This window comes from Lissotriton vulgaris, chromosome 6 (genome assembly GCF_964263255.1).
Source record: "Lissotriton vulgaris chromosome 6, aLisVul1.2, whole genome shotgun sequence".
In the NCBI taxonomy this organism is placed as follows: Eukaryota; Metazoa; Chordata; class Amphibia; order Caudata; family Salamandridae; genus Lissotriton; species Lissotriton vulgaris.
Window position 1 is genome coordinate 1036359470 of NC_141694.1, and position 21095 is coordinate 1036380564.

At 39.7% G+C, this 21095-nt stretch overlaps 1 protein-coding gene across 1 annotated transcript in view; it reads right to left on the reverse strand.

Annotated features, from left to right (window-relative positions):
• THBS2 (thrombospondin 2) overlaps positions 1–21095 on the reverse strand; it is a 728644-nt gene that overhangs the window by 406950 nt on the left and 300599 nt on the right. Inside the window, exons 15-16 of the mRNA XM_086927100.1 lie at positions 9685–9844; positions 1853–1971 (exon numbers count right to left, since the gene is read on the reverse strand). Coding sequence (XP_086783226.1) covers positions 1853–1971; positions 9685–9844 — 279 coding nt within the window. The remainder of the gene's footprint in view (positions 1–1852; positions 1972–9684; positions 9845–21095) is intronic.

The following is a 21095-nucleotide window of genomic DNA, read 5'->3' on the forward strand; positions in this document are numbered from 1 at the left end:
TGTAGTCATATTCTCTTTAGATTTGGAGAGGTACAGTCCTCTCGTGATATTTCTAATTGTGTGGCTTCTTGCTATACATGACTTATTACTTATAGAACTCCTACAAAAGTTCTAATGCTGACACCTTTCTTGCTACCTTGCTTCATAGGGGTTTCCCCTATCCATAGGTTAGTGTAGAGTACCTTGATGCTACAAATCTTTTCCATGTATGGGGAGAAGGATCAGAATTATTTGTCTTGTCATCAAGTTCTCTTTCTCATATTTTGTATTGCGGCTACCGAAGGTTTAATATGATCTTTGTTGTTTAGGAGCAATATTGTTAGACTTTTTGGTCTACCTGTTATAATACTCTATTTATACATTATGTTCTTTAAATTTATTTATAGGAGTTTGGCTTTGAGTTTGTAATAAATGTCTTTACTTCAAGTTACTGATTCCGACTTTTATTGTGTGGTCCTAATGATCACACTGTACTTTAAGATTCACATTTTTGTTAACCCCTCTTGCTCTCAGCCTACTACAAAGGTCCATTAACCAGAGTTAAAGTGGAAGAACATACCCTGAGCATTCTTAACCCATTGCTGCTGTTTGTGCTGCTATGCATCATGCACTTGCCAGTGTAAACCTCTAGTAAATTTGGGCAATAGATTTCTTTTTCTTGCAATTCAAAAAGAAACATTCATAGCCTGGCATTTGCAGAAGAAGAGTGGCCAGTAGGGCATTTGATCTAACTAAGCACGTGTCCTACTCACTGGCCTCTGCCTACCACCCTACCACCAGTATCAGTTCCTTTGAGCTCTTTGCCACATATACTGCTATACTGCTTTGGACCCTGCAGCATAACTGGTGAGCGTGAAATGATAGTAGCAACTTGCATTGAATTGAGCTATGGGAACAGAAATAAAGCCTTGTCAAGACGTTTACATTTACCATTGATGCAACAATGATTTTAGAACCAGCATGGGTGGGGAAAGGGCACATAGCTAGCTACAATCTGTGTAAAGATTTTGACCTGCAAATACTTTTATAAAGCCTGTAAAATGTTATCCTGTGGATGTACTGATCAAAAGTGATTGGTGTGAAACTTGAGTCCCAAAACAGAGAAGATACTGGGTCAATATATACACACATTACCCCTGCCAACTTTAAAAAAGTCACTATGTGAAAGGGGAGTGGAGCCTTGAAGGGAGGAGGGACTTTATGTCAATAACTGCCTAAAACGTACTTCTGCTAGCTCTCCCGTCAACTTCTACCTACCCCAAAACAAACAAAACCTTGCCGCTGACGTCCTAGCAGACCTGCCAACTTATCAACGTATTTCACTGTGTGATGAAGAGGTCAGTGCATCAAAGGGGGTGTGGCCTCATGCTAAGAGACCAACGACCCCATCACTTCCCCCAAACAAAAAAGGGTTGCTGATGCTGTTGCTAATGTCATGAGGTGTTTTCACACCCCTTAATGGACATCAACTGCTCAGAGCTTCCAAAGACGAGCTGGAAGGACACTTTGTGCAGTGGTTTCCAGCTTATTTCCTCTGCATGATTTCAGCTCTATACCGGGTGACTGTTCAAAGGGAGCTAAAATCGTGTGACACACGTTGGCACAGAATGAGTTAGCAGGTCTGTACCAGGGTATTTTTAAAACCCATACTAAGCATCAGCAGCTATAGCCTTCAAAGACAAGCTAGAGGCCCACTAAGAGCAGGAGTTTCCCACTTTCCTCCCTTGCCATACACCTTTTCACCAGGTGACTATGTGAAGAGACCCAATATCGTGAGACACATAGTGGCATTGAGCACAAGTGCACACAGGCAGGTGAGGCAGCCTATCTTATGCATGAGAGAACTGTTTACCTGATCAGGATTGGGGATCAAGGGGCAGTTGTCACATTGATCACCCACGCCGTCCTTGTCAGTGTCTTTCTGGTCAGTATTGTACACATACGGACAGTTGTCCAGTTCATTTAGAATTTCTGAAATATAATTGAACAGCATTACAAATTTCCAAAATCATGTGACACAGATTAGTGCATTAATGGCATCTGACATACATTTTCCTTCAGTTGTATGTCCTCTTAGACACATGTAATTATTTCACCTGAAGGCAGGGTTGCAATAAACCTTATACAAATTCATTATGATGAAGACGTCAATTTTAACAACTGCTACATTTTGAAAATGACAGGTCTGACAGCAACATGTGTACAGGCTATGAAAATTCATTAAAACACTTGTGTGCTCGAGATGCGAAGAAAAAATTAAGATTTGACATTGGTATGTTGTAACAATTCTATGAAATGAGTAATACATTGATACACCACCGTTTTGGATTGTTTGCAAATCTGGCAATATGTTCAAAGAATAGCAAATATACAGTTTCTTGTGCACAACCCGGTAGTACAGTATAAAATGTTAGTATTAAAAGACTGCACTGATGCATGATCTTTAGTGTCCTATGCAATCTATGTGTTAAAAAACGGTCTATCTGCCATGCTATATTTCAGAATATGGACCGTTCCTTTCATTATGGAGGATACAAAATGGGTGGATATAGCATTGCCATGTTTCAATTGGCACTTACAGATCAGAGCTTGCTATTCTGGAGCTGGGAAGGACGTGTTCTAAAAGGAGGCTACATGCCATCTGACTATTACTCGAATACAGAGGTAATACATTTTTTTTCTCGGTAGCCAAAATCATAATTTCATTTGTGACTAAGGTCCATATTGACCATTAGCCACAAGCCAATTCCCACATCCCAAGCAGCTAAAATTGTCTGTAGTAATAGCACTAGGAACAAACCAATATTTTTTTTCTCGAATTTTAATTGTGGATGTATAAATGGAATTTAGAATAGGCATTGGGCCATTTAATGTTGGTCAAAACAAGGAATGATTTAAAGACTGGTGCCTAGTTTTCACAGTGAGTGACTGTAATAAAAGTCTTCAAATATGGATTTCACTCATAGTAGTCATGTAACGTTTGTAAAACAAAACCATATAACTTCAAAGGGGATTTGGGGGTCTCCCAGAAAGAATGTTTAGGGAGAAATACTAAATACAGATTTGGAGCTTGGTGGAGATCACACTCCATTGCAACGGAGATGGAGTACCTCCTCCATTAAACTGAAGTTCCAACAAAGCCTCAGTTAGAATTGGGGGAACTTCAGTATGTTAACGTCAGAGACTACTTAATCTGTGCTGCTGACATACACATCCCATGGCCCAAGGTAGTACGGGCCGTCAGAAGTTTGGCTATTTGAAAACCTGCCTGAATTACAGCGGGCAAATGGCTAGTTTTCACTGTCCGTCAATATTTTTTTTTTTCAAAAACGAAATCCAGCTTTGGAATTTTGTTTCTGAAATTAAAAAAATAGGTTTAAATGTTTATGGATGGTACTGTCACTTTGACAGAGCAGTCCGTCAAACATTTAATACATTAAAGGCGGTTACTTCCAAAATAAAAGATGCCCACTTTTATGATCAGTTTACCATAACATATATCCAAAATATCTATGACTTCCTTCTATAACCCATCATCTCCATTCCTGCCCCGTATCTCCACACTGACCCTAGGAGCTCTTAGTTCGGGTGAGGAATGTAAATATTTGTCTTCAATTCTCACCATTTTAAAGAACACTACATCACAATGCATTAACCACCCACAACCCATCTACTTCTCCTAAAACTCGTTGACTTTATGCATGTCTATACTGTACTCTGCTGCCTTTTGGCTAGATTTTCATTAAGCATGGATATTCAAAGTACAGCCTGTATGTCCCTTTAGGCCCACCTGACTCTGGGCTGCTGTCTCCTTGACTGAACACAAACATTCAAAAAACTTTTACACTGGCTAGCATTTTTTTACATGTTAACTGAAGTAAAGGAAATGAAGCAAAGGTGTTCTGCACAATCTATTTTTAGGAACACCTTCATTTTTAAAGACATTGTGCAACATACATGTAAAAAGATTACATTTTTCTATATTAAACGTTTATTTCATTAGCATGCAGAACCGTTTCACCTTGGTATTTCACATTATATCACTGCATTAGGTCAATTTAATAAAAGTGATATTTCTCAAACATGAACTAGAAAGTTGCATGCACCCCGCCCTGACAACAATGGAACAATAGACAGGCCATTTGTCATATATACCCTGTAGGTAGCCTAGGTTGTTATTATACATGGAAGAACAATATAGTTTATGAAATCAAACACAAGAGAAGGTTTTGATATAGCTCACATCCTGAACTCATGTATTTCAAGGTACTGTCATATGCAATAATGAAGAAAAGGGAGGCAACATGAAACAAAAAACTGCCCAGGATTACCAGTTTAGGGTCGTGGGGAAGGTGGGAATGTACCCAGGTTATTTGAGCTTCACATTTTGCAGTTCAACTGACAGATGGGTATTTGTTTCCTTTGTCATTTTACATCAAGAGTTAATGCTTTGTCTATAATCTTTGGCATGTGAAAGGAGGGCATGGGTGGCAGACAGAAGTTACATGAAGGCTCAGCTTGTTTGTTCTGGGGTATCCAAGAGAGCCTTGAGCTGAGTAAGAGTCAGGAATCTGGCTTGAGCTTGTCTTGTGCATTCAGTGGCTCCCCATCTCAATCACATAATAGCAATTAAGGGGACAAAGGTATAGGAAGGATTTGACTTGACTATAAACAAACAAGTTGGTGAAGCGGAAGCAACAACATTGCAGGGCTACTTGTCTCAAGATTCATAATTTTCTCACTACACCATATTTTAATGAGTAGACTATGACCTGGGAAAATGTTTGTGAATACCCATGCACTATAAAAATAGCATATACATGTGTTTATGTAAAGAAAGGCTGCAGAAAAGCAGTCCCAGCAAGCTGTTTCACCTTTTTGGTGTAACGTGCCTTGTCAGCCATCTGCTAGCTGACTTGCAGCCCCCTTCCATAGATAGAAGCAACAGCCTCAGCTGCACCTGTATGTCTGCACATCTGCTTGAAGGGATCACATGCTACTGAAAACAAGGCTTGCAGCAGGTAATATACCTCAACCTTCGTCACACTATGATTAGTCATTACCAGATGCTGGGAAGTGTTGACTTACCGCAATTTGAGGCAGGATTATATACTGGACTAGTTAGAGGGACTGCTGTACCTTTGGACGAGTTTCGGTCATTACTATTACACATAGCATCTGTTCTGATGTATGGATAGTGCTCTCACTAACTAAGGAGATTACTCTTGTGGGAAGTTTGTGATTATGAATGGCGCATTATACACTTCAGTTACTTGGCCCTGAAGAAGTCCCCGTGTCATGGGATGAAACTTGTTGGCTGTGTCCTTGTCCATGCTTTTAAGCTGAAGCAGAGAAATAAAGTTCAGTGGTTTGTTGTAGCCTAGAGTGGAGTAAAGTGTCAGAGTGCAGTGGCATAGCGTGTAGTGGTGTAGAGTGGATTAAAGTGGCATGTTATAGCGTAGAGGGGAGTGACGTAGATTGGAGTGTCATAGAGTGGACTATTATAGAGTGAAATGGATTAAATAAAATTGTCATAGAGTGGAGTAGCGTATAATGTCATGGATCAGGGTCGTAGGTTAAAAGTGGTGTAAGCCATTCTGGAAGAGTTTTGTAATGGTTTAGTTGCTAAAGTAGGATTGGAAATGGAGACTTGTCTTGATAGTAGGGCAAGAGATACTAGGACTCTAACTGCTTATGTTGAAATTTGTAAGCAGGTGGCAAAAGCCCTAATGTACAATTGTAGGGCTTACCCCAATAGAGGAGAGAGGTGGTGTGATCACAGGAGTACAGTTACGCACCAGAAGTTAATGGTCGCTTTAAAAAATAAACCACAAGATAAACCTTTGATAGCTGTCCTTAGGAAAGACTATGTTAGCAATGAATACACGTAAGTTGGATATTAGAAATGAAGCTTCGAATGATTTATTGTCAATTGATGTGATAAGTAATAGTGCCAATTTTTGGAATGTTGTAAATAAACTGTTCTTCTTGGATAACAAAGGTAGCCTGTTGTGTTGTAATATCCCGGAAGAGGATTGGTTTAACAATTTTAAAGGTATATATGAAGATCAGGGGATCATGAACTTCCAAGTACTTCATATGCAGTTGAGAAATATTCTCTAGGTTTTACGGAAACGGAAGTAGCGGTGGCCTTGATCAAATGTCAAGTAATAAAGCCAATGGACCGGATGGTGTCCCGGCTGACCTATTTAAAGCTGATGTATCTTTATGGTCTAAATTACTAGCTAACGTTTTCAATATGGCTTGTGAATTTGGTTTACTTCAGTCTTGGTCACAGTCACTTATAGTCTCTGTTTTTCAAAAGGGGATTAGAGGGGACCTGCAATGTTATAGGCCAATTTCATTGATAGATTCCGCTGTGAAGGTTTTAGGAAGAGTGGTTTTAGGCAAACTCACTGAGTGGTTTAATGACACTAACACCCTTTACAGTATGGGTTCAGGAAAGGAAGAGGAACCATGGTCCAGCGTCTAAATTTGCTTTTATTATCCAGAAAATATACAATCACCAAGAAAGGTTCACTTCATTTGGCCTTTATGGATCTTTCTTCGGCTTTTGACCGTGTAAATAGATCCAAATTATGGCACTTGTTATTAAAACTAGGTCTGGATGCGAATATTGTAATTTATTTTGGCCGATTTAGATCGGGACCTTACAGCCACAGTGAGATTTGACCAAAAAGGTAACCTCAGGCAAAGCATTCAGATTATTAAAGAGGTAGACAGGGATGCATCTTAGCCCCACTTTTATTTACCCAATATATTAATAATCTTGATTCAGTTTAGTGGGTGCGTGTATGGATATTCCCCATGTGGCGGAACGGTTAATCCCAGCTCTCTTATATGTGGGTTAAACCTGCCCTAGCGATTGAGCCTACACCATCTTTTAATTACCTTTGCCGAGTCAATGAAGTCACTAGATCTTGATGTCAATTTTCCTAAATACCACACTATGATCTTGGGTGTATAGCCAAGGAAACTTAAAACTCATTATTGTGAAGGGAATGTCATATCACGGGTGATGTCATTATATACCTAGGGGTGTTATTTGACGAAAGGGGCACATGGGTCCCACAAATGAAAGCAAAAAGAAATGCAATGGCCAGATGTACCCTTGCTGACCTTGATTTTGCACATAGATTAGGGTCTAAGCCAATGCATGCTATGCTAAACATTTACAGGGCCAAATGCATCGCTACAGCAAATTATGATTCTGACCTTTGGGGATACAGAGAAGTTAGGGATATCCAAATAGTGGAAAATAAATTCCTAAGAAACCTTCTATCCTTGCCACAATCAACATCCACTTATATTATCCATCAAGAAACCGGTTCAGGTTTCATATCAGATCTAATTGGAGTGGCACTTTTACTTAAATGGATAGGTATTTGGATAAATCTGGAGCTTGGGATAAACAGCGAAATTATTCCCAATTGCTTAGCACTTGATCTAGCAAATAGTATCCCCTGGCTGAGCTACGTGAAAAGGACTGCCTTTTATCTTGGAAGACCAGAGTCATTTAACTCCCCAGAGAAACCTTTAAAGGTGGATATGCTCTGGGCTAAAAGCACTTACCTGCAGTTATCACAGATGGATGGAGAGGCTAGGGAGTTAAGTAAGCCTCTTGTGCTGGCACGCCTGTTGTTATCCACCTCACAAGTGATTGAACCATATTTAAATATAGTCACCAATCAGCATCAATGTTTCCTTATAGTGAGGTTTAGATGTAATCAATTGTATCGACTTCTCGTTGAACAAATGGGATTGAAAAAGCCTGAGGACCTTGGTGTTGTACATGTGATAACTTTTCTACTCAGGACTCAATGCATTTTGTTTTATTTTGTGAGCATTTTTTGAACACCTGAAATTGGTTCATTTCACCTATTTTAAAGGGCAAAGGTTTTATACAGGCTAGACATGCTTTTATATATTCACAAATGTTGACCAAGGTTCGGGAAATTTTTAATATAGCTAGTTTATTTACTGCAGCGGTCAGAATAAGGAAAAAGAGAAGGATTGCTGTCAATTAGACTACTTTTTAATTACTAGGGGAGAATTCTAAGCACCCTGTATATTGATGCTCTAGATGTTTTTCCTCCTGTATTTTGTGATGTTTGTGTTATTTTAATATTTCAATATTTATTGCGTTTTTATGTAGTATGCTTTTAGGTTTTAATTAGCTGAATAAAGTGAATTTGACTGACTGTAGTCATTTAATCATGCCTCACTCTTTCTCTCCCCAACTTTGCTAGCTGGTATGTTTCTCTAAGACCTTTCAAGTACCCTGTCAGCTTTTCTACTTTTGAACAAATATGATTGTATTCCTTATTACTACATATAGTATTCCACATGAGCATTCTGTTGATAGATTTATTATCAAGCAGACTGTTCTTGTTTCTTTTTGTAACCTTCCAATTTTGTTTCTAACCTTTAGACTTTGTGTGAAGCCCTCCACAGCCTCCAGGTAATATTCACACTTCAGACAACTGCACAAATATATAAACACATTTGAGAAAGCCTAACATTTTATTTGGGAGGCAGATATTGAAGAGGAGGAACTTTTCTTCCTATATATGTAGTCTAAAATCCATTGGATCTATTCCCTTATCGATTGCTGTGGGATATCTTCCTTTGTGTGCAGTTCATGGTTTCACTTTAACTTTTTTGAGTGCAGATTTACTGGATGTTTCTACATTTTATATGACAACACCTTTAGGAATCAGAATATTAGATGTGCCTTATTTTAAATTAACCTTAATGGCATTTTATTTGCGCCACATTTGTCAGCAATACACAATGGAGAACTGTAATTAATTTTGATCAGTCAGTCATGCACCAGGAGGTCATGGTAACACTTTAAAGTGAATAGTGTAATTCTTTCAGAGCCATGAATTTCATCTCATAGTCAAACCACCATATTGTGGTTTCACAGTACTATATGTAGCAGGTGTTTGCATTACTTAATGCTGTAATGGCCCTTCCTATGTGTGGTATTGTCCCAAATGTTTGCCTTCACTACCCTATTTGAGCTAAATCTGTTTTTGTTGGCTTTTAGGACTCATTCAATTCTAGCTTTTGGCTGGGGAAAATTATGGAGATATGCCCTTTTTGCAGGGTCACCACATATTTTCGCCTTCTTTTTGCAAAACCTGTTTTTGCTGGCCCTGGGACTCTGTCCACTTTGCTTCTGCTAACCAGTAGTAATGTGCTTGTTCTTCTCCCTTCCAAACACAGTTAAAGTGGCTTCCACCTAATTGGCACATTTCATGTATTTATAAGTTCCTAGTATTTGGTACTACATGTACCTAGGGCCTGTAAATTAGATGCTACGAAAGAACTGAGAACTCATTGTGCCACCCACTACAATAGCACCATTAAACAGGTCTCCAAACCTGCCCCTGCAGCCTGCATGTGCAGTTTTAAACTGCAATGTAAACCTGTAAAATTAAGCTTTTTCTAAAGCCTAAATGTTCCTTTTTAAAACCAGTAAGCCCCCCCTAGGATAGACCATAACGGGAGGTCAGAAAGTAAAAAGACAGAGGAAACATGCCAACAGATGCCAGGTCTAACATCCATCCAATCAGTTAAATGGACAAAGAGATGGCAATCTAGTGTTAGTTCCAATAATTTACATTTTTGATGGACACTGTGGTCCTACGCACATACCGTCTCCATCAATGTCAACTGAGCAGGCATCCCCTTCTCCATTGTTGTCGGTGTCAATCTGAGCAGGGTTGTGGACATAGGGACAGTTATCACATCGGTCTCCAACTTCATCCTTGTCATAATCAAACTGACGTGGGTTATACAGGAGAGGGCAATTATCCTACATAAAACAGAAAGTGGCATTTCAAAAAATGTGTATCAACTAGTTTTTCTATACTTTTTCTTTTTTTAGAAGATTTTCATAAGCTTCAATACATTTTTATTTTATATTTATCGAAGAAGAACAATAAGGTATGACATTGGTCTCCCTTTTCCCTCCTCTCTCCTCGCCCCAGCCTGTTCCCCTCTTTCAGTCTGAAAAAGTCCCACAAGCATATATGAGCAGCTTATATGAACAATGGCAATAGCAGTGGTAGGATCTGTAGCCCCTTCAATGTCTTAAATTTTCTCTCAAGTCAGTAGTAAATTAGTTCAGAAGAGGGGGCACATTAATGGAAGAACTGTTCAAATGCTTGGATAACATGTTATGTATTCTTTTTTATTATTACTTCTGACATTGTAGGTATCATTACTGTCATATTGGCAAAGCAATTGAGCAACTTAATTAGTATTCCCACCATCCGGAACCAAAATGTTCTACAAAGTTTCAAACTGTTGGCTGCTTTAACACCCCCTCAGCTGAGGTCAGAACTGAGGTCAGAACTTCCATGCATGCTACCTTCTCTGCAGACAAATACTCATGCCCACTTGACATAGTCATATAGTATATCTAAAGCTTGCCCTTTTCTTGTTTTATTCAGTTGAACATTTCATCTTGAATACTGGCTATAAATTGAGCTTGTTTCCTTCATAGCTTAGCTTCGAGCACTTGTTGCAGGGATTCTAGGTAAACAGAACTATGCCGGGGACCACAGAATGTCAGTATGTAGGCACTGAGTCACCATACCACATCAATACCTATGAGCCCCAATCCAGACTAGCTTATAGTGCTTTGCCTGCCCTCTGAACCTTCTCAGAGTGACAGGTAAGTTATCACCCCAGAACATGACACTCCAGTCCCCTCAAGGAAACGTGGAAACAGATCGTCAATCTTGTTTTCAGACTAAAGCATTTCCAAATTAAAAAAAACTAAGACACAAGAACAGTTTACAAGATTTATTGAAACTATTTTGCTCTATCATAAAAACATATGCACTGCAACAAAAAACGTATGCATCCCAACAGACTGAGGAGCATTACAAGTAAACTATAAAGAATAAGAAAGCCCTACCATGGTGAAATATATTTCTGCCTCAGCCTTACCTATCCACACTTCTGGATTTTCTGTGGCTCTTGTTCCTTTACTCACACTGTCTAGCCACCTTTTCTTCTTGACATCTAATCTGGCTTCAATGTTCCTCAGATCCAATACACTCTACCAGAGTTAATTTTTTGTCTCTATTCTACAAAAATTATGTTGAAGCTTCCAATGCAAAGCAGACTGCTGTGGAGCGCATGAAGGTCTCACAGCATTTCTTGTCTTTAGACCCTTCAGCCATCTTGCTGCTGCTACACATGGCCTGCCGCATCATATCCTATCTCCTTCAATCCATTATTCCAGGCACTCATCAAGAGTTCTGTGCTTTCTGTTCAATCCCCTCACCCTCTAATTACACTAATTCCTAATTCAGGCCTATATGAGCTGAGACATGGTGCTTTCTTATGGCATGACGGGAAGAAGGGGAGGTAAGGGCCTATAGAACCTTTCAAGAAAGCACCATAGAATCCTACAATTCTTCAATTGTTTTCCAATATCCTTTAAAAATATTTAAAACAAATAATAACTAGGAAGAATCTAAGCAATATTTTCTTTTTTAGATATGTTCTCCACTAACATTAAATGGTACCTCTATGGAGAATAATTTTCCGTAGCCAGTATGAAAGACATCGCCCACATGATTTATTTATCCCATTTACTGCTTCTTTGTCTTTTTGCATTAGCTGCATGATCGGTCTATTTTAAACCAATGCTTTACAAAATTGAAATAGGAACTGTGCAAAGGGCATTTGAATATATATTGGGGTTGGGCCTTTCTCTGGCTTTATTTCTTTAACACAATCATTAAATGAAATGAATAGTGAGTATTTTTAGGCATGATATTGTTAATAAACAGGTTTTTTTATGTCTGGTGAAAGGCAAGACCTTTTGATTTTACTAAAATATTATGTAAATATGCTTACTTAAAGGGTCTTTGAGCCATCTTTTTTTGCCCATTGGTCTATTATTGTGTTATTCTCATTTTGTTTCTGACCGCTACAGCATAAGCATCAGGCAATGGGTCAGCCTACTTAATCCTCTGGAAATGTTACTTTGAGTGTTAGCATTTTGCTTTGTCACGAGGTGGATATCTGCTCACAGGGTAGTTCCCTTTAGTGCCAGTGTTGTCTGATGTGATAGTAGAACACATTTGAAGTGCACATATGGCACATTCCAGCTTTATCAGTTCTTATCTACTTCCAATATTGATGTAAATTCCTTTTGAGGTGGACTGCCTCTATGTCACAGCATACCATAATATATTTCCGGACTCAGTTTCACCAATGGTTCTTTAATAAACTTTACCCAGGAGCAAAAACGAATTTTACTGTGTTTAGTTTGCAGCACACTTATAACAGTTTTATTTAAACATAAGTTGGATGTAATTTGGGTTTTTGTATTCCTTTATTGTTTCTTTCCTTTCTTTATTGCCTTCCTTTGACCCTCTTTCTTCTTTGTTTGTCTTCTTTTCTTTTCTTCTTTTGTTCCTTCTCTCCTTTTCTCAGTTTTGCCTTCCCTCTTTTCTTTTCTTCTATCTTTCTTCTTTGCCTTCCTTCCTTCTTTCATTATTAATCTTTCTTTTTTTCTTTCTTTTTTGCCTTCGTTCCTTCTTTCATTATTAATCTTTCTTTTTCTTTTTTTGCCTTCTTTCCTTTTTCTTTCCTTTTTTTGTTTTCTTCATTGCATATTTATTTATGTTTTCCTTTTCTCCTTTTTACCTTTACATTGTTCCGCCTTCCTTTCATTCTTTTTTAATTCATTTCTCTTTTGCCTTAGTTCATTCCGTCCTTCTTTTTTTCTTTTTGCATAAGTTATTTTTTCCTTTTTGCTTTATTTCCTTCTTTCTTTCCTTATTGCTTTCTTTTCTTTCTTTTTGTTGCCTTCTTTCCTTTTACCTTCCTTCTTCCTCTTTTCTTACCTCCATCTTCATCATCTACTCTTCTTTAGTATTTTTCCTTCTTTCTTCCCCTCTTCCTGTCTTTCTTTTTGCCTTCTTTCATTTTTTCCTTTTTTTCTTTATGGCCTCTTTCTCTCTTTCCTTTTTTCATTTTTAGCTTCTTCTTTTCCTTCTTTCTTTCTTGCCTTTTTTCATTTTTTCTTTCTTTCTTTCTTGTTTGTTTTCTTTTCTTTACTCTTTCTTTGTTATCTTCTTTCCCTTTTTCTTCCCTTTGTTCTGTATTTTTGTGTCTTTCTTTCTCTTTTGCCTTTCTTTTATTCTTTACTTCTTTATTTCTTTTATCCTTTTTTCTTTTTGCCTACTTTCCTTTTCTCTTTGTTATTTCTTCATTTGCCTTCTTTTTCTTTCTTTCTTTCCTTCCTTCCTTTTTCTTTTTGCCTCCATTCTTCCTTTTATCCCTTTCTTCGTTGCCTTTTCCTTTTTCCTTATTTCCTTTTTTGCTCAAGTTCCTTATCTTTTTTCTGTCTTTTTTTGTTCTTGTTCCTTCCTTCCTTTATTCCTTCCTTCCTTCTTTTTCTTTCGTTCATTTTTCTTTTTGCCTACTTTCCTTCTTCTATTTCTTCCTTTTGCCTTCATTCTCCCCCTTTTTAGCCTTGCTCCCTCCCTTCATTCAATTGTTGCCCTTCTTCTTTCCTTTTTTATCTGCCTTCCTACCCTTCTCATTTCTTTCTTCTTTCCTTTCCTCCCTTCTTTCTTGCTTCCTTTCTCAAAGGTAAGGCTAGCAGCCGATGCTCGAACAATAGCTTGTTTATGTCTGTGTTGGCCAAGACCTTTTGATTTTAGTAAAATGATATTTAACATAGTTCCTTATAGGGCTTTTCAGACGGACATCATCCATTAGTCTTTGATTGTGTCACACTCCAGCTTGCATCAAGGCATAATGTCAGCCCAATTCATCAATTGACTGACTTTACTAGGAGCTGCGGCATGCTGACTTTTCACAAGGGGCATATCCATACACAAGATAGTTCCCCTCAGTGCCGAGTGTACCATGGCAATGTGTACTTTTTTTAGACTGGAAAAACACTTTTGCCTTTAGCCACTTTTTTTTATTTAATGAGGCCTCATACAGCTTCCCGAACAGTAAAAACCATGACAAAACAAAAAAAGAACTGCCAAAAGGCTGGAGGTCAATGCTGCTTATTTATGTGTTTCAATGGCATTGTTTAAAAGTAATATATTTTTAAGTGTGTGAACAATATTACATAAAATGTGAAATACATTCTTCACAATATGAAAGTTAAAGGCACATAACACCTTACGTAATTTTTGTTTAGCTGCATAAAAGGATAGGTTCAGTGACCCCAGCATAAAGGTTTTTATTTAAAAATATAGGTTTTTCATTGAGGAAGAAACTTCTTGTTGAAAATATGAGCTGACGCCTGCTCTTCAAAACAGAATAACAAGCTACTGTCATGACTGGTATTTACTCTGCAGTTTAAAAAACAATAGTTTGAGTTAAAGGTTTTCCTAACATATAGTTTTTTAACTGTACAAGAACTGCCAATGGCAGCTTGAGTCTGTTACATATTCACACAGTGAAAAGGCTGGAGAGATGTTCACACTAAAGTTGTAAAAATAAAGATGTTCAAAGATGCAATGTCAGATGATTCACAAATGTCAGTGATTTTCTTTTTTTAAGACCCAGTGTTTAATTTGAGCTGGTGTTTGCCTTTGAGGGACTACAGCACTCATTTCTGTTGAACTGCACTTGCATTTTCTCATCATATGTTTCCTAATAGCAAGAGAGAGAAAAACAAACAAAGGTGAAAGAAGGAGGAAGAGAAAGATGATTAACCTGTAGGGTTGCGATAAAAGGGGAGTGTCTGGTACTGAAATAAAGAGACAGGGGGTGGATTGAAGACTACACAAATATTTAATAACACTGGCCACATGGCTTCTATGCAAAGCTTTGGGCACCAGAAGCACTCATTATTTTGCAAATAAAGTACTGTATACATTGTCAGATTCTAAGGTGCAAATCTGTCAAATATTTATAAAAATAGACACCCCCCTGTGCAATAGTGGGAAGCATTCCTGCTAATTTGCCAGTGCTGTGCTACTGCTCGATAGCCATGCACTGTATTTTTTCCTGCCTGCTGGAGGTTCCGCCCTCAAGGTCAAGGCCCACAGTGGGCAGAGAGATCACAGTGCACAGCTGACATTTTTACCCATCACCACAAACCAATAAGATCAGCTTTTACAGTACAAGTCGGGGATGCACATTATACATTGACAATAAATCATACAAGTGTGTAAATCAATGTACAGGATGTGTTAAATCAGACAATGAGGATTGAAAGATGTAGGTATCACATATCACCCACACCGGTAGGTATTATATGTTAAGAGTGCGTGGCTGGGAGAACTACAAAATCAGGATTTAAAACATAACATAGTACTTGGTGTGGTCTGTCCTAATACGTCTTTATCACTACTTGAAGAAACTTTTTTAGCAACCTTATAATAACATTAGATTTAGAAAAAACAGTTAGGTTTTAAAGCCATGTATTTGACCTCTCACCCTTTGGGTGGTCTTCCCGCAACCTTTAGCCTTCCTCCTCCATTTTTACTAATCTAATTTTTGCTGGCATTAGGACTCTGCACACTTTGCCACTGCTAATCAGAGCTAAAGTGCATGTTCTCCCTCTTTAAAACATGTTAACTTTGGTGTATTCCCAGTTGGCATATATAATATACTAATAAGTCCTAAGTAAAGAGGTAGTACATGTACCCAGGGCCTGTAAATTAAATGGTACTAGTAGGCCTACAGGGCTGGTTGTGCCACCCATTTAAGCAGCGCTTGCCATTGAAGCCTGTGTGTGCAGTTTAAACTGCCATTGCCACCTGGCAAGATAAATAATATATATAAATAAATAAAATAAATATTAGGGCAACTCCAAATGCCCCAAAAGGGTGCGGCTCCCCACCAGCGGTTAGATACCTGGGTTGAACAGTGTAGCACTCGGGAGGAGGTGGTACCAGTTAATTTTGTGGAACTCTAGTTTCCCATGGGGATTCTACAATAATGTTCATAAATCTTGCCTCTCTGGAATCTATTGCCATATTTTAACACCTAGTGGGTGATACTCAGTCTAGGAAGGTAGATCCCACTGCCTATCACAACAGAATATACATAGATGCATTGGAGTTTTTAAGTAATTTTGTTACCCACGTTAGGGCTTTTATGATGTAAAAGTTGTCACTTATTTCCCATTTCTTATGTTTAAACATCCTGTGGCAATAGAGCATGGTCCATAATGTCTGTATTATTATATGTGCAGAATATCATGTTATAACTGTATTTTCCATAGGGAATGCTTTTTGACATGCTCACAATGCCTAATACCGTGTGCAACTTGAATTTGCTTTCATCATGGTTAAAGTGTGTTAAAAGTATCAGTACAGTGTTGGTATGCCAGTTAGGTTTGTACATTTTATAGTTTGGATATTTACAATTATAGTTTCTGGCATTTTTAATGCAATGCATGAACTGTGCTTTGTTCTTGCTTGTCAACTTTAGCATGGATAGCTTTCAGCAATCTGTGGCTTGCCCACTGCTATTAGTTAGGTACCAAACCTCGTTCATATTTGTGCTGTTAATTCATTCAGACAGGGAACTTAAGCCACATGCTTAAGTACTGACCACCTTTCATTTGTGAAATATTTTAAAGTTCTCAAACGTATTCATGATAGACCTGTTAAACATGTGTGAGGTTTTAAGATCTGATGTCACTTATTCTGATGTCACTTTCTTTGAGGCCACTTCCTGTAATGTCATTTACGATGCCACATGTTGTCACGTCACTTGCATACTGATCACTTGGCTAGTCCCCCCACTTCTGCTTTTTAGAACATGTGTCGCGCTCGTTTTTAATGGTATCAGGGAAAACCTGGTAGCCTATTACCTGTAGCTAGAAGTTCCACTCATTTTAGGTCGGGAAAACAGAATTGAGGAAATTAGAGAGTGGTGTAGCCAAACTCCAACTCAAGCAAAGTCGAGACACATTGCCTACCTCTATGAAGGGCAAAGTTTCCTTAAATTGCCTTACTTTATGGGCTACGTATAAACGGTCAGAGTGAGGCCTTCACGATATGTTTTCAACAAAACCAATATTTATATTTGAAAAAAAGACAGAAAAGGGTACTATAATGTTTAAATTTGGAAAAAGGTGCAGACTGAGGTCTTCAGGACCATAATGCTTAAAGATTCACGGAAAGTAGATGATGCATTGAGTTTAACACTACCTCTTTCTTTAAAACACATATAGACTTCAATCATTAACATTTAAATGAATTCCACATAATACAATAAAAGAAACAGTCACAGGAAAGTTTTTTAAATCATGCACTCAATTGCTTTATAAAAAGCAGTATGTTGATAATAGGAAATAGACATATGTAGAAGTTACAATCAAAATGTTTAAAAGAATTCGACATGTGGATTAAGTAATTTTCTGGGGTCCAAGATGGCGGACTGACACCGCCAGGTCGGAGAACGGTTGCTGAAGGGTCCGGTCACGCTTACTGCAGCTCCACATTCACTATGGCCAGCATTCAAATTAAAATTAAATAATCACAAGATCCTCTATTAAGGATACGTTTCTCGCTGACAAAGTGGAGTTTTGCCTGCGGCGTTGGACTAGGAGCCGACTAGGAGCCGACTGAGAAACAAACGAGTACCTGCAGCTTGAGTGGCTAGGCAGCCACAGTATACCTGTTTCACGGCATCGGAGGAGGACGGAAAGGACCTGGAACTGGATGTTGCGGCTGCGGTTGATTGAGAACCGGGTGAGAGGGCTGCTCTGGTCCATCCGGCTTCCGTGTTTTACTCCTGCAGCTTCGAGGGGTTGGACGGCGTTCGGCTGGCTCGGCCTCCTGGCTCACTGGGGCACGGGTCTATCATCGGCGGCAGAGCTCTGTGAGATGGTGCCAAAACCTCAAGCAAGGAACACTCGTACGACGAAACAGACGGACGCCGCTACGGTATCTGCGGTAGCGGACGTATGAGTCACCATGGAGGGGCCAGAGTTGCAAAATGTAGACACTGGAAAGAAAAATACGGGAATGCAGGAGAAGACGGGATCAGGACCAAACGCTAGTAAGCCACTTCTTCGTTTGCCACCTTTTGCTAAGCCTGACTCAGCACCTGATAGCAATGCATTAAAACTAACTGTTACTGTTGCTGATTCCCTAATACTATCGGATACCTCTGGCTCCTCTGGGTCAGTGAAAATTGTTGCTAATTTAATTGATGGGGAGAATAATGTTGCAACTACTGCCTCAAAATCTGCTGCCTCTAAAATTGCTGCTAGCATTCCTAATGATGTGGCGGGATTGAATAAAATAATGCTAAAAGACTGTGCTCCCAGCATAGATACTCGGATGCAACCAGCGTCAAATACTAATACCACGCCATCTAGTTCAGCATCAATATTAATCACAGAGATACCGGAAGATCCTTGTGATAAACTGATGGGAGGAGAAGAGATAATAAAGAAAGCTGAGAAATCATTGGGGGTAGGAGAGAGGATAACCAGAGAAGCAGAGGGGCCAGCGGAGACCGAGGGAGCGGAACATGTGGATGGGACAGAAACGGACGAGGAATATAGCGACTTCCCTGACCCAGGCAATAGCACACCCTCGTGCTCAGCTAAAGATAAAACTAATAGTATAAAAAAAGGAAGAGGCAAGGTCGAGAACAAGGGGAAGAAGATTATAAATAAACCGAAGCCTACTACTGCAAAAGCGATAGCGGAGAATAGCCCCATAAGGAAATGGGTACAGGCTAAAGGTGGTGTTAAATTTATGGCACTAAGACTCTCAGGAAACAGTCCTACTGAGGCAGGCGCTACACTAGGGGAAATAAACTGTGACAAACATAATTGCCCCGGGTGATGCAGCAAGGGGAATGGTAGAAACAATTACCCTGTCTCCAAATGGACACACTACCCCTGTTATGGACTCAACGGATGGTTTGGATATGGCTGTCGTTTTAGTGGAAACTTCTTCTTCCCCCCCCCCCCTGCCTCCCTGGTAGTAACAACGGGGGTAGACCCCATAACAATTTCAGCATCTGTACTGCCCGTGGTAGCTCCAATCCTCTATAATAACAAAAAAAACTGGTTCTACTCTAACAGGGGCAGATAACATCAGCGATATATCTCTTTTGAATACCTCTCAGAATAATACACCCACTGATTGGAATCTTCAAGAGGAGGTATCCTCGTCATTTCAGATGATTTTGCAATTGCTCAATGAACAAAAACATGAAGCTCAATCTCATTATCAACAGATGCGGGAGGATAGCAGTAAGACTCAATCCTCGCTGCAGGAGATGGCTTGCAAATTTGGGGCTATTTCTCAGGAGGTGGAAGAGCTACAACAGAGAGTTGTTTTACCGAGGAGAAATCAACTCATTCTGAAATAGTATTGAATAGACATGAGACCCAGATTTGTCAAATGCAAATAAAACTTGAAGATTTGGAAAATCGATAACGTAGACAGAATGTTCGAGTATTTGGAATAGTGGAAGGGGCCGAAGGAGCCGATCCCAGAGCATGTATTGTACATTTATTTCAGAAAGCATTTCCGGAGGTATCGGACTAGGATTGGGACTCACAGATACAAAGAGCCCATCGGCTTCCTCTGATCCAAAGAAACAAGGGAAGTCAGTAGCCTCGCCCAATTTTGATTTCTATCGGTAATTTTTTACATTGCCAGGCATTTTAATTAAAGGCGAAACCAAATACTCCAGTTACTATTGACTCAGCTACCTTTTTTGTTAGATCAGATTTAAGCAAACTTAGGGGCCGATTAGGATGGAGGATTTTCCGCCTCCACCGGGCCGGCGGAAGCCACCACCGGCCCGGAGGAGGCGGAAAATCCTCTGCGGACTCACCAAAGACCCACCGCCACATTACGATGGCTGGTGGGTCTTGGTTTCTGTCCGCTGCTTTTCCGCCGCGGTCGGATTACAACCGCGGCGGAAAAGCTCTCATTTGGCTGGCAGTGTCTATCAGACACCGCCGGCCAAATTAGGATGCATTTGAGAACATGCTTTTCCGCGGCGGTTTTTCCGCCGTGGAAAAACATGTGTACTTTTGCTTTTGGGGGCCTGTTGCGGGCCCCCAGGGTGTTGGTGGGTGGGGGGTGCACATGGGGGGTACCTATGGTACCCCCCAGCATTTACATGCACAATGCGGCAGGCACCGCGCGGTGCCTGCCGCTTTGTGCATGTAAATGTTACACATGCACTTTTAACATTGCGGCGGGTGCTGCTTGAAGCAGCACCCACCGCAATGTTAAATATCCAGGATGTGACCGCCAGGGTGGCGGTCACATCCTAATCGCACATGAGGGAACGCCGCAGCCCATGCGGACGTTCCCTCATACTCTGGGGTCGCGGACGGACTCAAGTCCGTCCGCGATCCTAATCGACCCCTTACTATGGAGCGGCGTTGGAAACTACGACAATATATCGATCCAATAAAGGATCTGGGGGGCCAGGCTTTTTTACAAGAACCTGCCAAGTTAAAGGTTCTAAAGAATGGTCGCACATATTACTTTTTGGAAGAAAGTGAAGTTGAGCAAGTTCTGGTCAAATGGAAGTCAGAAAAAAATGGACAATGAATTATACTCTCTGTATTTCTCTTATGAATAATGATGAACAATTCTATATATATGTTAATTATGATTGAAAATTCGGCCGGTTTATTAGTTGAATTTGATTTCTTTGATGTTTAGATACAAAGTATTGCAAGATATGACACATGGTTGTGAGCTTGTAGTATTAAATGGCCGGATCCTCGGGGCCGTGACTCAGTTTTTGCTGCCACTACAGCGGCAGCTGGGTTAATGGGGGGACCTGCACGTAGGCACAGAATTGGGAGGGGGTGGGGCAGGGAGCTGCAAGGTAGGGGTGGGGGGGTGGAAATTTGTCAGGGTAAAAAAGGCATCACGGGGACAAGCAGTTTAATAACACTAAGATGTAGCAAGGCTGATTTGATTTGGTATAAGGGCTTTAAGGACAGGAATATATATCACATAAAATGTATCAATTAAAGTGTTTGGTATGGAATGTGGTGGATTTAAACAGTAGGATTAAAAGAAATCTTGTGTTTGAGGAACTTAGAATGTATAATCCTCAGATAGCAG